Genomic DNA, 18,548 nt, shown 5'->3' with positions numbered 1-18,548 from the left:
TTAAATTGTGTTGGAGATACTAGTGTATTACCAAACTGGCTTGGTAAAATGATTTTGTCATTGTAAGATTTAAATTTATTGCTAGCTGAAAGTACATTGCTAATTTTCCATTTCATCCTTTGCTAATTATTTTACTACTAGGTTAACATTGCTACTAATTTAATTGATACCAGTTAATAACTTACTGAACATCACTTGTTGTAAGACCTATTCCTGGTTACTCTGTAATAGGGAGAAAGGGTTTTGGGACTGTATACACCAAAATGTCAAAGGATAGATTGAAATGACTCATTGTTTTATAATACCATAGAATTGATCAAATGGTACCTGATTTTTGTTCAATACACAAAGTTAGCTGCTGAGTAGAACCATTGAACATTACAGCAAAAAAAAAGGCCTTTTGGCCCTTCTAGTCTATGCCAAACCATTTCTTTTGCCTAATCCCACTGTCCTGCACCCAGTCTATACCCTTCTGTACCTCTTCCATCCATGTACCTGTCCTAATTCTTCTTAAATGTTAAAATTGAGCATACATTCACCACTTCAGCTGGAAGCTTGTTCCACACTCCCAACACTCACTGTGTGAGGAAGTTCCTCCTCATGTTCACCCTAAATTTATCTCCTTTCACTCTTAACCCATGTTCTCTGGTTTGTACTTCACTTGCCCTCAGTGGAAAAATCCTATCTACATTTACTCTGTCTACCCCCCTCATAATTTTAAGTATCTCATTCTTCTATGCCAGGGGTGTCAAACTCAAATTCACGGAGGGCCAAAATTAAAAACTTGGACTAAGTCGAGGGCCGAACTAAATATTTATTGAAAATTTTCAACAACATCTGCATGTTTTCTCTTCTTTCAACATATGTAATGTTAAACTTTTTCTTATTAAAATAAATGTTTAATAATAGTTTTGGATAAACTCTTTCCAGAAGCATTAACAAATGAGATATAAAATATTCAATAAATAATATTTCTCTATAGAGGATTTGTCAAATGTTGCTAGTGTGCTGTCGAATAGTAAAATCTGAGGGCTATTGAGAATGTGGGAGAATAACATGATTCCTGAAACAATCAAATGGGCGACTGATTGTGGGCATGAACTCTAGCAGGGTTATTTGCCATGCCCTTTTTCCATTGGTACAGATATCCTTTGATTTACACACTTTTCAAGTTTTATGCCTAATGAGCTTGTATCCAGGTGCAGGACCATTTTTAACCAGGAATATATTTATCACTGTGACATGAAACTATTGGAAGATCGTTTTATCCTGAGATTAAAGTTCATAATCCTTACTCAGGCCTGTGTGCGGGAGGGCGGGGGTTTGTGGGCGATCGGGTTGGAGAACGACAGTGCGGGGGCATCGGCTCTCGCTGCAGGGCGGCATCTCGGCGGATCAGCGGCCCCGTCACCGTGAGTCGCGGGTCGGCCTGCGGCAGGGAGGGGGAGTGGGTAACGGTCCTGGCGAGGTCAGGCCCGAGGCCTCCGGTTCCGGGTGCTGGGTAGTGGCCTTGGCTTCCCCTGACACCGCCCAGGCCCCAAAACCAGAATCCACGGTGAGACCCTGCAACGTAAACAGGAGGTGGGGGCGATTAGCGGGCTGACGCCAATGCATTCTGGGATTTGTGGTATTACTGTGCATGCGCTATACTGGCGCGGCGGCCAGCGGGCCACCTCTAATACATTTTTGAAATGATCTTGCGGGCCACCTCTAATACATTTTTGAAATGATCTTGCGGGCCAAATATAATTATATCGCGGGCCAAATTTGGCCCACGGACCAGAGTTTGACATGTGTGTTCTATGCTGTAGGGAATAAAGTCCTAACCTGCTTAATTTTTCCCTGTAACTCAGTTCTTGAAGTCTGGGCATCCTAGTAAATCTTCTCTGCACTCTTTCTATCTTATTGGTATCCTTCATGTAATTAGATGACAAAAACCACACAATACTCCAAATTTGGCCTCCCTAATATCTTGTATAACTAACATAACATTCCAACTTGTGTACTTTTTGATTTACGAAAGCCAGTATGCCAAAAGCTCTCTTGACAACCCTATCCACCTGTGACATCACTTTCAGTATTCCCAGATCCTTCTATCCTACCACACTGCTCATTGTCCTACCATTTTGTGTGTATGTACTTTCTTGGTTTGTCCTTCCAAAATGCAACATCTCATACTTGTCTTCATTAAATTACATCTGCCACTTTTCAGCTGATTTTTTTTTCCACTCCTCCCCCCCACCCAAAAAAAAGCTGATGCAGATCCCTCTGCAAGCTTTGAAAATCTTCTTTGTTGTCCACAACACCTCCAACCTTAGAGTCATTGGAAAACCTGCTGATCCAATTTACCACATTATCAACCAGATCATTGATATGGATGACAAACAACAATGGTCCCAGCTCTGATTCCTGAAGCACACGACTCATCACAGGCCTCCAAACATCCTTCGCAACTCTTTGGCTTCTCCTGTCCAGCCATTGAACTTTCCTGACTAACCTCCCATGCAGGACCTTATCAAAGGCCTTGCAAAAGTCCATGTAGACCACATCCACAGCCTTTCCTGATACCTTCCTCAAAAAACTCTACAAGATTGGTTAAACACAATCTACCACACATAAAGCCATGTTGACTATCTCTACTCAGTCCATAGCTATCTAAATAATTGTATATCCGATCTCTTAGAACACCTTCTAATAATTTACCTACTATTGACGTCAGGCTCACCGGCTTATAATTTCCAAGGTTACATGGGAGCCTTTTTTAAACAATTAAACAACATGAGCTTCCGCGCCCCCCCAAAAGCTCTGGCACTATACCTATGGCTAAGTATATTTTAAATATTTCTGCAATTTCTACACTAGCCTCCCTCAAGGACTGATATTTTCTCTAATGAGCAATGCCACTCCTCCCCCTTTCATTTTCCCCCCCCCCCAATTCTATCACGTCTAAAACAACAGCAGCCCACAACATTGAGCTGCCAGTCCTGCCCCTCCTAAACCAAGTTTGACTAATGGCCACAATGTCATAATTCCACATTTGAATCCACACTCTAATCTCGTCTGCCTTTCCTACAATACTCTTTGCATTGAAATAGATATATCTGAGAAAATTTCCACCACATTTAACCTGTTGACTTTAACAGTGCTTGCAATTTCAATAACATCTTTCCCTCCTCCACTCCTCTGTGTGCTCTGGCACTCTAGTTCCCCTCCCCCTGCAAATCTGGTTTAAACTAACATAAGCAAACCTTCCCATAAGGATGTTGGTCCCCTTCCAGTTCAGGTGCAAACCATCCCGTCGGAACAGGTCCCACGTTCCCAGGATGAGACCCCAATGATCCAGAAAAGCGAACCCCTCCCTCCTACACCATATCTTTAGCATGTTAAGCTGCATCATCTTCCTATTTCTAACCTCACTAGCATGTGACATGAGTAGCAATCCTGAGATCACCACCCTGGAGATCCTGTCATTCAACCTAGCACCTAACTCCCTTAACTCTCATTGCAGGACCTCCTCACCTTTCCTATCCACATGAACCAGAACATCTAGCTGCTCGCCCTCCCTCCTGAGAATGCCGTGAACTCGATCTGAGATATATCGGACCCTGGCACCAGGGAGGCAGTGTATCATCTGGGATACTCCATCTCTTCTTATAACTCTGCTGTAAACCCATCATCTCCAGGGGATTTTCCATTTGGCATAGTCTGTATAGCTTCCTTAATTTCAAAATCTGTAAATGGGGCCTCCAATTCCCTCACATCCTCATCCTCTAAAACCGGCAAACCTAAAGCAGATTAAAAAGACTCAGTAGAAGCATTTTCTTGAACTCCTTCAGAGGTATACAGCTTTTGGTAAAATAAATGAAATTGATCATTAATTTTCTGAGTTTTATAAGTAACCATCGAGTTCTTTTTTTACAGCATTAATTGTCCTCTAAGCCTGCTCCGCCTTCAACTGCCAACCTAACCCTTTATGGGCTCTATCCCCTAATTCATAATAGCGTTGTTTAGATCTCGGTATTAATCTTTCATATTGATACGTTTGTAATGTATTATAGCGAAGTTTCAATTTGGACAAAGCTACTTTTTTTTATCTTCAGTAGAATTCCTTTGAAAATCTTTTTCTAAAACTAATATTTCCTTCTCCAAAGACAGGCTCTCTGCCAAAAATTGCTTCTTAATTCTAGCAGAATAGCTAATAATTTGACCTCGTGTCCTGGGTAAACTTGTACCTCTCACTTTGTTTGTTTTAGATTGGTCACAGTGTTTAAACTACCGAAAGAAAATAGACACACACACCGAGAGCAGTTCAGTTTATTATAAATGTTTATTACAAATTCAAAAGCTGATTTCAAACTACAATATGCTAGCCCTTCCCAATTATACTTATCAATGCCTGGACTGGTCCCAACTGCCAAAGCAGGGCAATGACCACACACTTGTAGTAGGTTGTCGGGGCGCCGGTAGCAGCTTCTCCACCTCCCTCGACCGGGACGTTAGCTGGACTCTAGAAGTTCTTCTTCTTGCTGAGAGATGTTGCCACCTCTCGGAGAGTCTCAAACTTCAGTAGCGGGACCGTGGCTTATATTACCCAAAAACTGCTTACCCAAGGACCTATTCACAGCACAGTAAGAAAGATAAGCGAGCAAGCTAGCATGCCTAGGCTTCTATCGAATAATGTAATTTTCATCTTATCATTTTGAATACAATGGTTTATTTTGCATCAAGGTTAGGCCTCTGACAGTCTGTGACCAAAACAAGCAGGAAGATTAGATCTTCTTGGTACACAGATGTCCTTTCGTGTCGAGATAAATAAAAAGAAAAATCTTTTTCTGTTGGATTTAACCTTCTCCAAATATCAACCAAATTCAAATGTTTCATCAAAGCAGCCATTTGTACAGCTGTTTTAGATTTCTTTATACTCTTTGGAGATTTATCCAATAATGGATCCAAAACACAATTAAAATCTCCGCCAATTAAAATATTTTCATTGGCCTGATTCAAGCTCAAAAAAGTTTCAGATACAAACTGTTTGTCGTCTACATTAGGTGCATAAAGTCTCTGTGCCTCAGCAAAAAATTTACAATTCACCATCAATATTCTGCCTGCTGTCGCAGAGAATAATTCCAATTCAAACTGTATCTTTTTATGTATCTAAATTGCCACTTCTCTAGTGTTAGAATTAAAGGATACTCCATCTCTTCCATAGAACCTTTTATTTGTCCTGCTAACTATGGAATCACCTGTCACTACAACTCTTCTCTTCCCTTAACCATAGGCCAGTCTCCATGCCAGAGACCTGATCTCCAAGGCTTGTCCCTGGTAGGTTGTTTTCCCCCCCCTCCCCCCAACCTTAACAGTATCCAAAATTGTATACTTTTTACTGAGGGGGAAGGCCACAGGCGTTCCCTGCCCTACCTGCCTGTTCCATTTCCCTCTCCTGACTGTCGCCCATCTACCTTCTCCTCCTGCCTCCTTGGTGTGATAGTGTCCCTGGATCACCTGTCTAACACCCCCTCTGCTTCCCGAATGATCCGTAGTTCATCCAACTCCAGCTCCAATTCCTTAACTTTGCTTATCAGGAGCTGCAGCTGGATGCACTTGTCACAGATGAAGTCGTCAGGACTACTGTTGGTTTCTCTGACGACTCACATTTTGCAAGAGGAGCATTCCCCTGCCGTGGCCGCCATTTCCACTGTCCATGACTAGATGAACAAAGTATGTTATCTTAAAAAAACCTGCCCTTACCTGTGCCTACCTACTGAATCCTTTTTGTTCCTCGAATAGGGTGGCCCTTTCTGACTTCAACTCTGACTATTTCTTGCCAAAGCCTGTTGAGCCAAAGCCTCACCACTGACTCTGCCCACTCCAATGATGACCATTCCGCTACACAGTCCCTTGCTTTTGTAGGGATACTCAGCTCATTGCTCCATTCAGCTTTCTTCTGCTGCCTCACCCCTTTTTAAATTCTAACTGCTGCCACTCGTCAGGTCACCTGAACTCTTGCTCCAATCAGTTTCTTTTTCCAGTACTCAGCATCCAAAATTTTGGGTCTGAACCCTTTTTCAGGAGGGTGCTATGTGACATGGAGAGTTTCTCCATCTCTTCTGTGGCATGCACTAGACCAGTGGTTTTCAAACTGCCACCTTAAACGCACATTCCACCTTTGGCATAGGGATTGCTTAAGGAGGCATGTGAGTGGAAAGAAAAAGTTTTGAAAACCATTGTTTTAATCGTACCTAATTGACTCGTTATGTGCACGGTTTCGTAATTACAAAGGAAATAGGCCACTGACACATTTTCGCAAGCAAAATATTTCAGGAACAATTGTGTCTAGAGCAGTGATTCTCAACCTTCCTTTCCCACTCGCATACACCTTAAGCAATCCTTTACTAATCACAGAACACTTATGACATAGGGATTGCTTAAGATGGAATGTGAATTTAGCGGGGCAGTTTGAAAATCACTGCTCTAGACCCAAGCATCTGCAGATTTCTTGTTAACTCATTTTTGTTGTTGTTTCGATCTAATTTATTTCTTGGGTTCCAGCCCCCAGCAAAGTGCTATTAATTTACCTTGGACTATGGAATACAAACTCAAATGCATATATAAAAGAATGTCTCATTCTGTCCATTTATTGTATGAATCATGTAATTATTCATTCAAAATCAATGTAATAAGAATCATTTTGATTGTCAGCCAACATTTTTATCAGGAGACACACAAGAGGCCGGAGATGCCGGAAATTGGAGCAACAAATAATCTGATGGAAGAACTAAGTGGGTCGAGCAGCCACAGTGGGAATAAAAGAACTGTCAGTATTTCAGATTGGAACCCTTCATTATCTGAGATGTTGACAATTATTTTTCTGCCACTGATGTTGTTGAACCCACTGAATTCCTCCAGCAGATTCTCGGGTGCATTTCTATCAAATGTGCTAAGAATAATAAGTGATAGTATTACCATCTTTTTTCACAGGCAAAAGAAAAGGCAGAGAGATTACTCAGGCGTCAGTGGAACAGGGAAAGGATAGAGGACAACCACAAACAATCTGAAATTGAGAAAGGCAGACCACAAGAGATTCAAAGGAATGAACAAAATCTTCAAACAGTGGAAAAAGGTGGTGATTTTTTAATTTCACAATTATAAATGTATCCCACTGGTCTTGAGGCCTGATGTTTATTTCCCTAGAAAGTTTCGTGTTTTCTTTATTTTAACTTAAATTTGCATTTCCAGCAATTAAACAGTTAGCAATCTGGGTTCAAATCTGGCACTGATTTTTAAGAGACATTTACGTTCTCTGTGTTTCCTCTGGGCACTCCAGTTTCCTCTCGTCCTCCAAAACCTTCAGGTTTGTTAGTTATTTGGTCATTTAGGTGTCATGCACTCATTGGCAAGAGGGCCTGTGACCGTGCTGTATCTAAATTAAAAATTAGATTTTTTTTCTCCTCTTCCCCCTCACCCACCCCGCACCCAGCACATACACTTTCACATATCACTTGTTTATATTCTTTAGAGAATTCAAGAAACATAGGAACTTCAAGTTAAATAAATCTTAGACTTCTTTATTTAAAACTTTTTTAACTGGTACAGATCAAATTTCGCCAGTTGTCATCTTCATTATTTAACAATATGGACAAAGGCCCTTTTGTCCACTGACTGGTGATCATCAAACGTCCATTTGCACTGTTCACCTTATTCTCCTGCATTTTTATCAAACACTTGCTAATGCAAAGGCTAAATTACAGCACTTTATTTGCCTACCAACCTTCTTTTCATTGGAATATTGGAAGAAAGCAGAATATCTGGAGGATACCCAAGTAGTCACCAGGATGAATTAAACCAAGGTTTTTGGAGCTGAGGCAGAAGGTTTACAAGCATCACTACTGTGCTTCTTGATATAATGTGATTAGCTACATTTCTTTATCTTCCAGTTATTAACAAATTTCGATGATGAATCTACATGGGGAAAATGCAACAAGCAACAGCCATAATTTCAACGGTTAACAAAGCAACCTTGAAAGAGCAAAAATTCTTGGGGGAAAAACTCTAGATAACATTGTCCTGTCTAAACAAAACATGTTTTGTAATGAGTACTTTTAAGTATTTGAATGCAACTATATGTCTGTTCAGAACTGTAAAGTTAATCTGTAATATTTTACAGACTAAGAGCGAGAATCTTGTCCTCTGGATTGTGACCATTTAACGCATATGATGCAAAATCCCAGTGTGATCTATTGCCTAAAGACTGAACATCTTGTTTTATGTTCCCTTCTATCTTTATTTCCATTCCAGATAATAGCAGTAATTTGGATGTAGAAACCAATTCAAGAAAAATGCTGCAGCCAACAGCCTTAATTTCAAAAGTTAGTAAAGCAGCTTTGAAAGAACAAAAAATCTTGGAGAAAAAAGTAGCATTGAGAAGAAAAAGGAAAGGAGATTTAAGGTATAATTGTTTTACCTGCTACTAACATAACTTTGAAGCAACTTTCCTTTTAATTTTTTAAAATTTAGACATGCAGCACAGTAACAGGCACTTGCTGCCCATGACCTACATACCTCGATGCGTTTTGAATGGTAGGAAGAAACTCGAGCCCCCAAGGATAACCCATGCAGACATGGGGACCATGGGGAAAATATGCAAACTCCTTACAGACAGCACAGGATTCGAATCCCAATCGCTGGCGCTGTAACAGTGTTGCATTAATCGCTGAGCTAACTGTGCCTTAAATAAATGGATACAGAAAACCGCATCTATTTGTTGTTTTGCCATGCCAATTCACTTCTCTCGTTAATATTTTTTTGTAAATCTGATGTTATCCAAAACTGCCTGTGTCCTCACTGGGTGGTCCCATTCTTTCAATATCTGTATCTTTTCTGGTCTACACACATTCCTGGATAAGAATCCCTCTTTGCGGGTGATGGGGAACTCATCCCTACTTTTCTACCAGACCGATAACCGTCCCAGAAGCATCTTCTAATCCTCACAATTAGCTCAACCCCAAACTTAATTGATTTGACATTGACATGATGAAGCTTTCAAATTCCCTCTTGAAAACTGTCTCACTACTTTTGTTTTCTGTGCTGTCTTGGTCATTTTCCATGACATGGCCTATAATGAAGCTTTTCTTTTGCAATCGCCCTCATGTGAAGCAGCTTCCAACATCTTTTGTCATGTTAAAAGCATGATATAGACTGTTAGGGAACCAGTGAAATGATCTGTGCTCTGATAAGGTCAGTCAGTAATATATATGTCAGTAATACTTGTATGTATCATGTAATAAATGGAAAAGTTCTGGAATCAGGAATTTAATTATTGTCCTCTTATTTTTTAAATTTCATTGGAAATCACTCAATTGCATAATTTACTGAAAGAATTATAATAAGCTTGTCTTTGCTATTGAATAGCATGTTGAGATTTTTTAATTACAGTAAAATTAGATTACATTTTCTACAGAGATCATGCATGTTGTGTACCTGAAATGCATAAATATCACCAAAAATTCAAGATTTGTTTACAGTCATGTAAGAAAACATATGTAATATCAAATAAAATTCTATTTAGTTTCCCTCAAGACAAAGCTTCACCGTCAGCAGAAATAAAGAACAGCAAAGAGAGTCCCTCCAGTCGTTGAGTGTCCGTGGATTTGCCTCCAGCGCTCACACAGCCTCTGCAGCCACCCAAACTTCAGTCCAAACCATTGGCAAACCGAGCTCCAAATCCCAACCTCTGATATGATCAGGAAGCCTTCAGCACACGAGGCCCCTCGGAAGCCCCTCGCACTCTTGACACCCTCTCTAATCCTGGTTCCGATAGTAGATCACCAACAGCACTGTGGCCTGTTGGGTTCCTCGTCTCAAGTCGCCAATGGCCAGATCCCTGAATTCTTCAGCCACAGAGCCCCTCACTGGTCCACTGCCATGATCATCATCCTATAGGGTCGTCTCCTCTACTTCTCCTTAAACAAATGGTATCCTCCCTGATTTTTGGAGCCCAGAACCGGCAGTGGCATGATTTTAAAATAAAATGCTGTCGGCTCCTTTAACAGGCCATTTCAAGTCTGCACTGGGCCACCAGTAGGAGGACTGGACAGTTGAACTCTGGAGGAGAACTGTCTCTGCCCCCCACTCTATGGTGGCACTGCTCTTATGGAAGCTCTGCCAGTGCCACCTTATTTTTTAAATTAATAAACTACTAAATTATTCATTATCAGGTGGCAATAAATAACATTTAATACTACTTTTGAAATAACTTTCCCTATCAACTTTAAAAACTAAATGAATGTCACATGGCAATTAGAAATTGCATCAATGCTGGACTATAAAGATAATTTATCCAAAATAAGTCATGTTTTTTCATAACGTGATACAATTTTTGTATGTAAAGAGAACTTGAGTGTATTGATTTTTTTTTAAATATACAATGTTCATGATTTGTTAAAATTGGCGTACAATAAGCCAAGACTAGTATTATACTGAATGATATATAGGTATTTATATTTTTACCCCCTCCATAAATCTTCGTCCGCGAAGCCAAGCCAAAGAAGAAGAATATAGGTATTCCCAATTTGATGGATCAACAGTTTTAAGATTGGACCTGTGTATTACATTAATGTAATTTGTATTGATTAGAATATCATAAATCATAGTTGTGTGGTCCAACTTATCCATGTTTTACAGAACCTTACCAGGGGAAATTGCTTTGCACCAAGAAGATCGAAAAAGAAAGCGTGAACAGCCAGAAGAATTTAAAATGATTAAAAATGAGGTACATAAAATTTATAAACAGTCATTTCAGCTTTTTAAACTCCAGCATTAACATAACAATTACAGCACGGAAACAGGCCATTAGGCCCTTCTAGTTTGCACCGAACCAAACTACAATATTGAAGTATATTGTAATTGCTAGTGAATAGCAATTTTTAAGACCTACTTGCATCAAGGTGTGAAAAAAAAATTAATTGATTTTGATAGAATCCAAAAATAAAATAAGTTGATTCTAAAACCAATACATTTCAGTGTGCAAAATTATGTATATTTTGAAGTTGTACTTTTTGGATTTTTTTCCTAGAATATCACTTGACAAATTCAGTTTTGATTTACATAGTGATTCTGTCAGAGTTATTGTCCAGGGTACAGAATACATTGTCATGGTACCCAGCAAATTTAAGATGCACCTAATTTAAGTTTACTACCTGGTGCATATTACAATGATTATAAAAAGTAATACATTGTTTCATTCAGTTCTTGTAAAAATAAAAAAATTTGAAGTAACCCATTTACTAACAAAAAAATATTCCTGAAGTTTATTTTTCAGAACAAAGAAAAACCTTTTACTGGTTCTACTTTAAAAGATTCTAAGAATGCACAGTCCTCAGATCATTCACTCAAATCTATTCAGATACTTTCAGAATTTAGCCAGTCTAATGGTGAAAGCAGTAACCACTTAAAAATTGATGATGAGTCTTGTCAAAAGCAACCAAGAAACAATGATTCCAATATGAGTGGATTGGAAATATCTGGAATTGATCAACTTGATGGTTTTGGTTTCGAAGAAAATCTTAAAGATTCATCCAGACACAAAGATGAGATGAGGCAAGTAAAACACAGTGAAGGGGAATTAGTGGAATTTGAAAATGATTTTTGGAGATACGATATTCCTATTGATGCTGAACAGAAGTTGGGAACTTCTTTAGAGGAAAATCAAAATGTCATGATCAATTGCCATCAGGTTATCCATTCAAATGACAGCAAAACTCGAATGTCTTCTACCAATTCTGCAGAATTATCAATAGTGGAACAGAGCCAAGATGTCAAATCTAAAGATCACTCAAAACTCAAGGAAGAAAAGGGGAAAGAAAAGAAATATGTTGCTGAAGGTTCTTTGCCAAAATCCAAAGAGAATACACAAGAAGATGCAAAAAGTCATGAGAAAAACAAAGAAAAAAGAAATGAATCTGAATGCACGTGGCCAAAATTCAAGGAAAACTCACAAGATGACCTGAAATCCAGTGAAAAAGGGAAAGAGAAACGAAATGATTCTGAGAACCCATGCTCCAAATTAAAAGAAAATATGTATGAAGATGCTAAAAGCAGAGAGAAGAAAAGTGAATCAGAATCTGGTAGGACAAAATCTCGAGAAAATAGTCTGGATGATAAAGGCCAGGAGAAAAGTAAAGACAAGAAATACATGTCTGAACGCTCACGGTCAGTATCGAAGGAATGCTTACAAGAAGATGTGAAAGGAAAAGAAGGGAGAGGTGAATCTGGGAACTTGCGATCAAAATCCAAAGAGAAAATCCATGATGATACAAGAAGTCATGAGAAAATCAAGGAAAATCAAAATGAATCTGGAAGTATTCGGTCAAAGTCAAGGGAAACTGTGCAGGAAGATGTTAGAAATAAAGATAAAAGGAAGAATTTTGAAAATTCACGATCAAGATCCAAGGAAGAGATACAAGAAGATAAAAGTAGGGAGAAGAGAATAGAAAAGAGACGAGAATCTGAAAGTTCTTTATCAAAATCTAGGGAAAAAGTTGATGGCTCTCGGTCAAAAACAAAGCAGAGCATTGAACTGCTTCGATCAAAGTCCAAAGAAGATAATGAATATAATCAAAAAGGAATGGAAAAAAGGCATGATTCTGAAACTACTCGGTTGAAATTAAAGGAACATTCAGAAATCATTCGACTAAAGTCCAGAGAAAAATTGCAGGGAGATGTTCCATGTGATGAGCAAATAGACAAGAGACGTGATTCTGAAACTACTCGGCCCAAGTCTAAGGATAACGACAGCTCTCGGTCAAAATCCCGTGAGAAACTGCGGGATTCTGTTCAAACTGAAAAAGGAATGGAGAAGAAGCATAGTTCTGAAAACACTGGCTCAAAACCCAAGGACTATTCAGAAAGCTTGCATTCACGAGTCAAGGAAAAGGTGCGAGATTCTGCTCAAGGCACCTTGAAAGGAATTGATAAAAAGCATGATTCTAAAATAAGACATTTTGAAAAATCTCATTCAAAATCCAAGGAAGATGATGTGAAGAAGTTGGAGAAAAGGTGTGATTTTGGAAGTACTCGATCAAAATCAGGGGAACACTCTGAACATTCGCGGTCAAAATCTAAGGAATATCCTGAAAGTTCACGGTCAAAATATAAAGAGAGAACACAGGAAAATAGTCAAAATAATGAAAAAGTGTTTGACAGGAAACATAAAATTGAAAAAACTCTTTCAAAATCTATGGAACTTTCTGAAAGTTCTCAGTCAAAATCCATTGAGAAAGGGAGGGCAAGCAATAAGGAATGTGAAAAGGGGAAATTAAAGAAGAATGATATTCAAAGTGTTCAATCAAAATCTAAAGACTTTCCTGAAAATGTGCAAGCAAAGTGCAAAGAGAAAACACAAGGCAGTGAGAAAGGATTCAAAAAGGCTAATTTTGAAATTATTCAGTCTTATTCTAAGGATAAAGTGCAAGATCTTCATGTTAATGAGAAATTGGAAGAACAAGAGATCAGGTCTTTAACCGCTTTGTCCAAGCCTAAAGTAAGCAGTAATGAAGATGTACTGAGCAGAGAAAAGAACAATAATTTGAAAAATGTGGCACAATATGAGGAGCAGATAGAAATTGACAGAAGTAATAAAATAGATGAGAGAAATAAAGTGGAGACTGATCGATTGGGATCTCAGGTGGAGACTGATCAGTTGGGATCTCAGGTGGAGACTGATCAGTTGGGATCTCAGGTGGAGACTGATCAGTTGGGATCTCAAGGGGCGACTGATCAGTTGGGATCTCAGGGGGCGACTGATCAGTTGGGATCTCAGGGGGCGACTGATCAGTTGGGATCTCAGGGGGCGACTGATCAGTTGGGATCTCAGGGGGCGACTGATCAGTTGGGATCTCGATCTCAATTTAACCTGCAAAAAGATATGAAAAGTAAAGAGACAGTAGAAGAAAAAGATGCTGAAAATTTAGAATTAAAAGAATGGCACTTTGAAGAAAATGGAATAAGTGATTTAAAAGAAAAACCTGAAACCCCACTGACAAACTTAATTGAAGGTCAAAATAATCAGAATGATAAAAAAGGAATCGATATTGAAAGTTCCCAGTGGAACTCAAAAGAAAGCATAACAGAGACTAAGGAAATTGCAGACAGCACTTCAGGAAACACGATGGAAATAGAAAATTTGATCAAATATGAAGATAAATTAGAGGAGAGAACAGAAACTATTGAAAGTGAAGCTGAATGTATAAATATAATGGGAAAAAAGGAACATGAAGCTGTACAAAAGACTGGTGAATTTAAAACATCTCTCTTAAGTAAAGAAGAAACTGGAAAACTAGCTCATGACCAATTAACAAGACCAAATGAGATAAATATTCCTCTGAACATGGAACAACATAGATCTTTACATACTCCTTATGAGGCTATTTCACCTAATACTCCAACTATGAATGAGATAGGGCTTCTCCCTCCAATTACTGATAAAGCACAGTTTGTTCTTTATGATCCTTCTTCACCGGCTACTCCCACACTTGATGAAGATTTTTGCTATGAGCCATCTTCTAGTACTCTCAGTTCGGTTGTATCTTCTTTGGAAGGTACTGGGAAACCAGGAGCTCATAGCTCAGGAAATGTTGCAGAAGAATTGTGCCACAAATATCGAGTTGAAAAAATGGACCCCAAATGTGAGCCATCAGAAGAGGAGCCACAAGGTAACAAAAGAGGTGCTTAATCATAAAATATTTTGAGCATTCATAATTTACAAAAGATAGGGTTAATTTGCTTTTGAATGTACTGCGAGCAGCATGAAATCAGGACGATGTACAGCATTAGAATTTCTGTTTTGGACTTCTTTTCCCTTCATGCTTTTGAGGGTGATCTTTCAATTTTAGGCTATTGTGCTGTCTGTGATCTTTCCCATCATTTTAAACTTACTGGTTGCTATTTTAAAAGGAGAACTTGAGTGCAAGAATGGTGAAAAATTGCAGCATGCTGCTGGGCAGTGTGACCTGGGAGTGCTCATTTATTGAAAAAAGTTAGTTTACAGGTAATCAAGGAGGCGTATGGGATGTTGACTTTCATCGCTGGAGGGATAAAATATAAGATCAGGGACTGCGCAGGATAGTGGTGACCACACCTGGGGCACTGACTGCTGTTCTGATCTCCTGACTTGAAAAAGGATATACAGTATATTTCCGATTAACTGAAAACCGAACAACTGGAATTCTGAATAGCTGAATGGTTTTTTTTGGGGTGGGACATGATGTCACAATTTTTAAAAAGTTGAAAATGAAAGCAGAGAAGTCAGTTGCAAATAGAACTAAACAGGAAATAACTGCTTTGTACATGGATCTGGTGAAAACATTGCATCAAGTAAGGGATTCAAACAAGCTAGAAAATCAAAATGGATTCAGCTTGGGAGAGACCAGTATTTAAGTACTTTTTCAAACCAACATACTTTAAGGAAGCTCATGATTACCACTTACTTGCCAAGCAAATGAGTAATAATTTGCTTTGTTAAACTGCACAAGGGGTTCAAATGCTGAATGCTAAATTAAAAACAAACACCAATTTTCCAAATGATAACTAATAAGAAACTATGAAGTTAAGGATTAAATCTAATGGCTCATTTCCCACTCACACGGCTGAGGTGCTGATTCATACTTGCAGCCACAACAGAGCTGTAAACCTTCAGGATATATGGCTAGTTCCCACTCAACCTCGTGATAGTGGTGCCCAGCTCAGCAGAGCACAGGACACTGAAGGTGGAGAAGATGCCACACATGGTCCAGATACTGAGTGAGAAGCTCCAATCCCGCCCCCTGCACTCTCTGTTGGTGTCAATAAAGATGCCCAAACCAATAATGGTGTCTACGATGATGGCTACCCCATTCCTCAGCGTGATCGTTTGCTTCAGGGTCATGTCAGCTGGCTGCCCCTGCTCTGGGGCTTGGTCCCAGCTCAGGCTCACCCCTAGCTCTCCATTCACACTTGCAGCCAACATCCTCTCCTTCTGCCCTGGCTCCACTGAACCTTGCTTTTTTAAATTCAACACGAGGTCATAGATTCTGTCTCAACCTCTAGGCAATTACAGATACTGTACTGGCAATCAGGTGGGTGCCAATAGTTTTGTTTGCAGGGGCACTGCTCCTGATGCTACTGGTGTGCTTAGAGAAAATATCTGAACTCCGGTCCCAAGCATTTTGGATAATTAGAAGTGTACTCTATGCACTTTAGAGGCAGGGCAGAGGACATCACCAGATTGATTTTGGAAATGGTTAGCTTATGAGGAGTGCCTGAAGGGACTGGGACAATACTCACTGGAGTTTAGAAGGATGAGTGGGAGATCTTGTAGAGACAAAAAAAAATGAAAGAACCAGGAAAATTTATTTCCACTGGCAGGTGAGAGTAGAACTAGAGGATAGAGCCTCAAGATTTGCGGGGTGGGGTGGAGTAAATTAAGGACAGATATGAGAAATGTCCCAGGAGTACTGAATCTGTGGTATTCTTTACCCAGTTAAGCAATAAAAGCTGCCTCCTGAATGTATTTAAGGCAGAGATAGTTTTGAAGAATAAAGGGAATTAAGGGTTATGGGAAACAGGTCAATTGAGCTGAGTTCATGGCCAGATCTTATTGAATGGCAGAACAGGATCAATGGGCCAGATGATCCCTTCCTGCTCCCTTTACTAATGTTCTAATTATGGAGAAGCATCCATATGACTTCCACAGCAAAGAATGAAAAACTGGTAACTAGAAACTAATTTCAAGGCTCTAATTTTGAAAGGTTTAAAGGTGTGCCCATAGCTTGGGTTAAGTGGCCTTTCAATCAGTTAAATGTTGTATATGTGTATATTTGTAGACTTTGATAAAACTGCATTGTTTCTTTGCAGTGTTCCTCCAGGTAGATGCCTTCTATATGAAATTGTAGTGAGAATGACAAATGATAATGCTATCTTGAAGTGCTTTCCTTTCTAAATGACTTTATCCACTCGTGTAGAATTACCAGTTCAGCAGGATGTCGTATCAGAAATAAACACGAGTACCATATGTAAATGGAAAGGTGAAGATGTGGTAAGTAGCATTCTGGAAAAGTAAATGTCGATGGAAAATGCAGAATATTGTGGTCCAGCTACAAGTGGTGACTTGAATATGTCTCCTCTATCAAGCTGTGTCCATCTTTGACAAAGTTTTTGGTGTGTTGTCTGCTGGTGTCATAGAAACACAGATATTCAATAATAGGAGGCCGTTTGACCCACTGTGGTAGTGCTTTAACTGAAGCTATACTGTTATCTGTCCTGTGTCTTTATTATATTTTCCTTTTCAAATATTTAACAATTCTCAATTCTGCAGTTGAAAAATTGAATTTCCAATCAGTGAAATCAGTCTCTGTTATTTCTAACACTTTAATTTTGAAAAGCATATATTAATCACCACTTCTATTCTCCAGTGGGAAGAGGAAATAATCTTTGTAATTTAAATAGGAAAAAATGCCTCCTATTGACAATTTGTTGATAGTTCAAATTTCCAATTAATTCAAATTTGTTGCCCCACGAAATTTGCAGTAAAATATTCAGCTTAATTTAAATTCAACCTGGTTTGAGCAGGCCAGAGCAACTAACATCCCTGGCCACCCAACCTCGCCTTGCAGGAATGGGTGAATGAATTCACTGAAGAATTTGACACTTTGGGCAGCAAGCAACATTTCCACAGGAACCATCAGAAATTGGGTAAGTAATAAAATTAATGAATTGCCAACTTGTAAGCCCAAAGACATCCTTAATCACAGTGATTAGACATTATCTAACAATCTGGATTCATTTTTTTTTAAATTTTCATCCAAAATAACAAATGGTAGAAATTTGAATAGCAAATTACCATTGCAGTTTATGCTGAGATGTCTGGGGAATAAAATAAGTTGTTTCTGATGTTTTAACGGTATTGGCTCTTGGTCCTTTGCACTCTATAGAAACAAAAAATACTGTCTATAGAAGTGTTTTTTGAGGAATGGTTTTGATGTTTTGTCCTAACCCTATTCTGAAGTAGAGAAGACGTGATAACAGCTTTTTAAAGCAATGTCTAAGTTGATCTGCCAACTACATTTGACAATGATGGATACCATGTGTGTATGGGAGACTTTTTTTAAAATCTGAATGAGAATTCTCATTTGCAATGATGGGAGGATATTTTGGGTTCAGGTTGTCAGTGCATTGGTACACTAACAACAGCAGCTTCAACTTTTCTTATGGGAGAGAAAATTGCTAAGTGGGGTCAATGTGACCCCACTGATCTGTTGATTTGATGATTCTCTAGTGTTGCTGCCAGTCTCATACCATGATACCAAGTCTACCATAGATATCAGCATTTCAGTGAAATCTCCTGATCCTCGATTGGGCAGTTCCAGCAAAAGTCAGCGGATCACTGCCATGGCAATAAGAATTAACTTTCATCTGTTTTTGTGACCTTCATTAATATGATTGGAAGATCAACGTGCAGTGGACAGTCTTTGTGCCCTGGTTTTAGTTGGTATATTTTGTTGTAACCTGGCTGACTT

General features: G+C 39.1%; 1 protein-coding gene across 8 annotated transcripts in view; it reads left to right on the top strand.

Moving 5' to 3' along the window:
* The window catches only part of bod1l1 (biorientation of chromosomes in cell division 1-like 1), a 63,258-nt gene that overhangs the window by 26,685 nt on the left and 18,025 nt on the right, over positions 1-18,548 (top strand). For 5 of the 8 annotated variants that reach the window (XM_069926012.1, XM_069926010.1, XM_069926009.1 and 2 more), the window contains 5 exons: positions 6,979-7,120; positions 8,296-8,446; positions 10,681-10,768; positions 11,306-14,720; positions 16,995-17,068. In XM_069926012.1, coding sequence (XP_069782113.1) covers positions 6,979-7,120; positions 8,296-8,446; positions 10,681-10,768; positions 11,306-14,720; positions 16,995-17,068 — 3,870 coding nt within the window. Of the gene's footprint in view, positions 1-6,978; positions 7,121-8,295; positions 8,447-10,680; positions 10,769-11,305; positions 14,721-16,994; positions 17,069-17,645; positions 17,725-18,548 lie in introns of all 8 variants that reach the window. The other 3 variants (XR_011353979.1, XR_011353978.1, XM_069926011.1) reach the window with 2 other exon arrangements.

This window comes from Narcine bancroftii, chromosome 3 (assembly GCF_036971445.1).
Source record: "Narcine bancroftii isolate sNarBan1 chromosome 3, sNarBan1.hap1, whole genome shotgun sequence".
NCBI lineage: Eukaryota > Metazoa > Chordata > Chondrichthyes > Torpediniformes > Narcinidae > Narcine > Narcine bancroftii.
The sequence above is the reverse complement of the archived record's forward strand: the minus strand, read 5'-3'. Positions and strand labels throughout refer to the sequence as shown.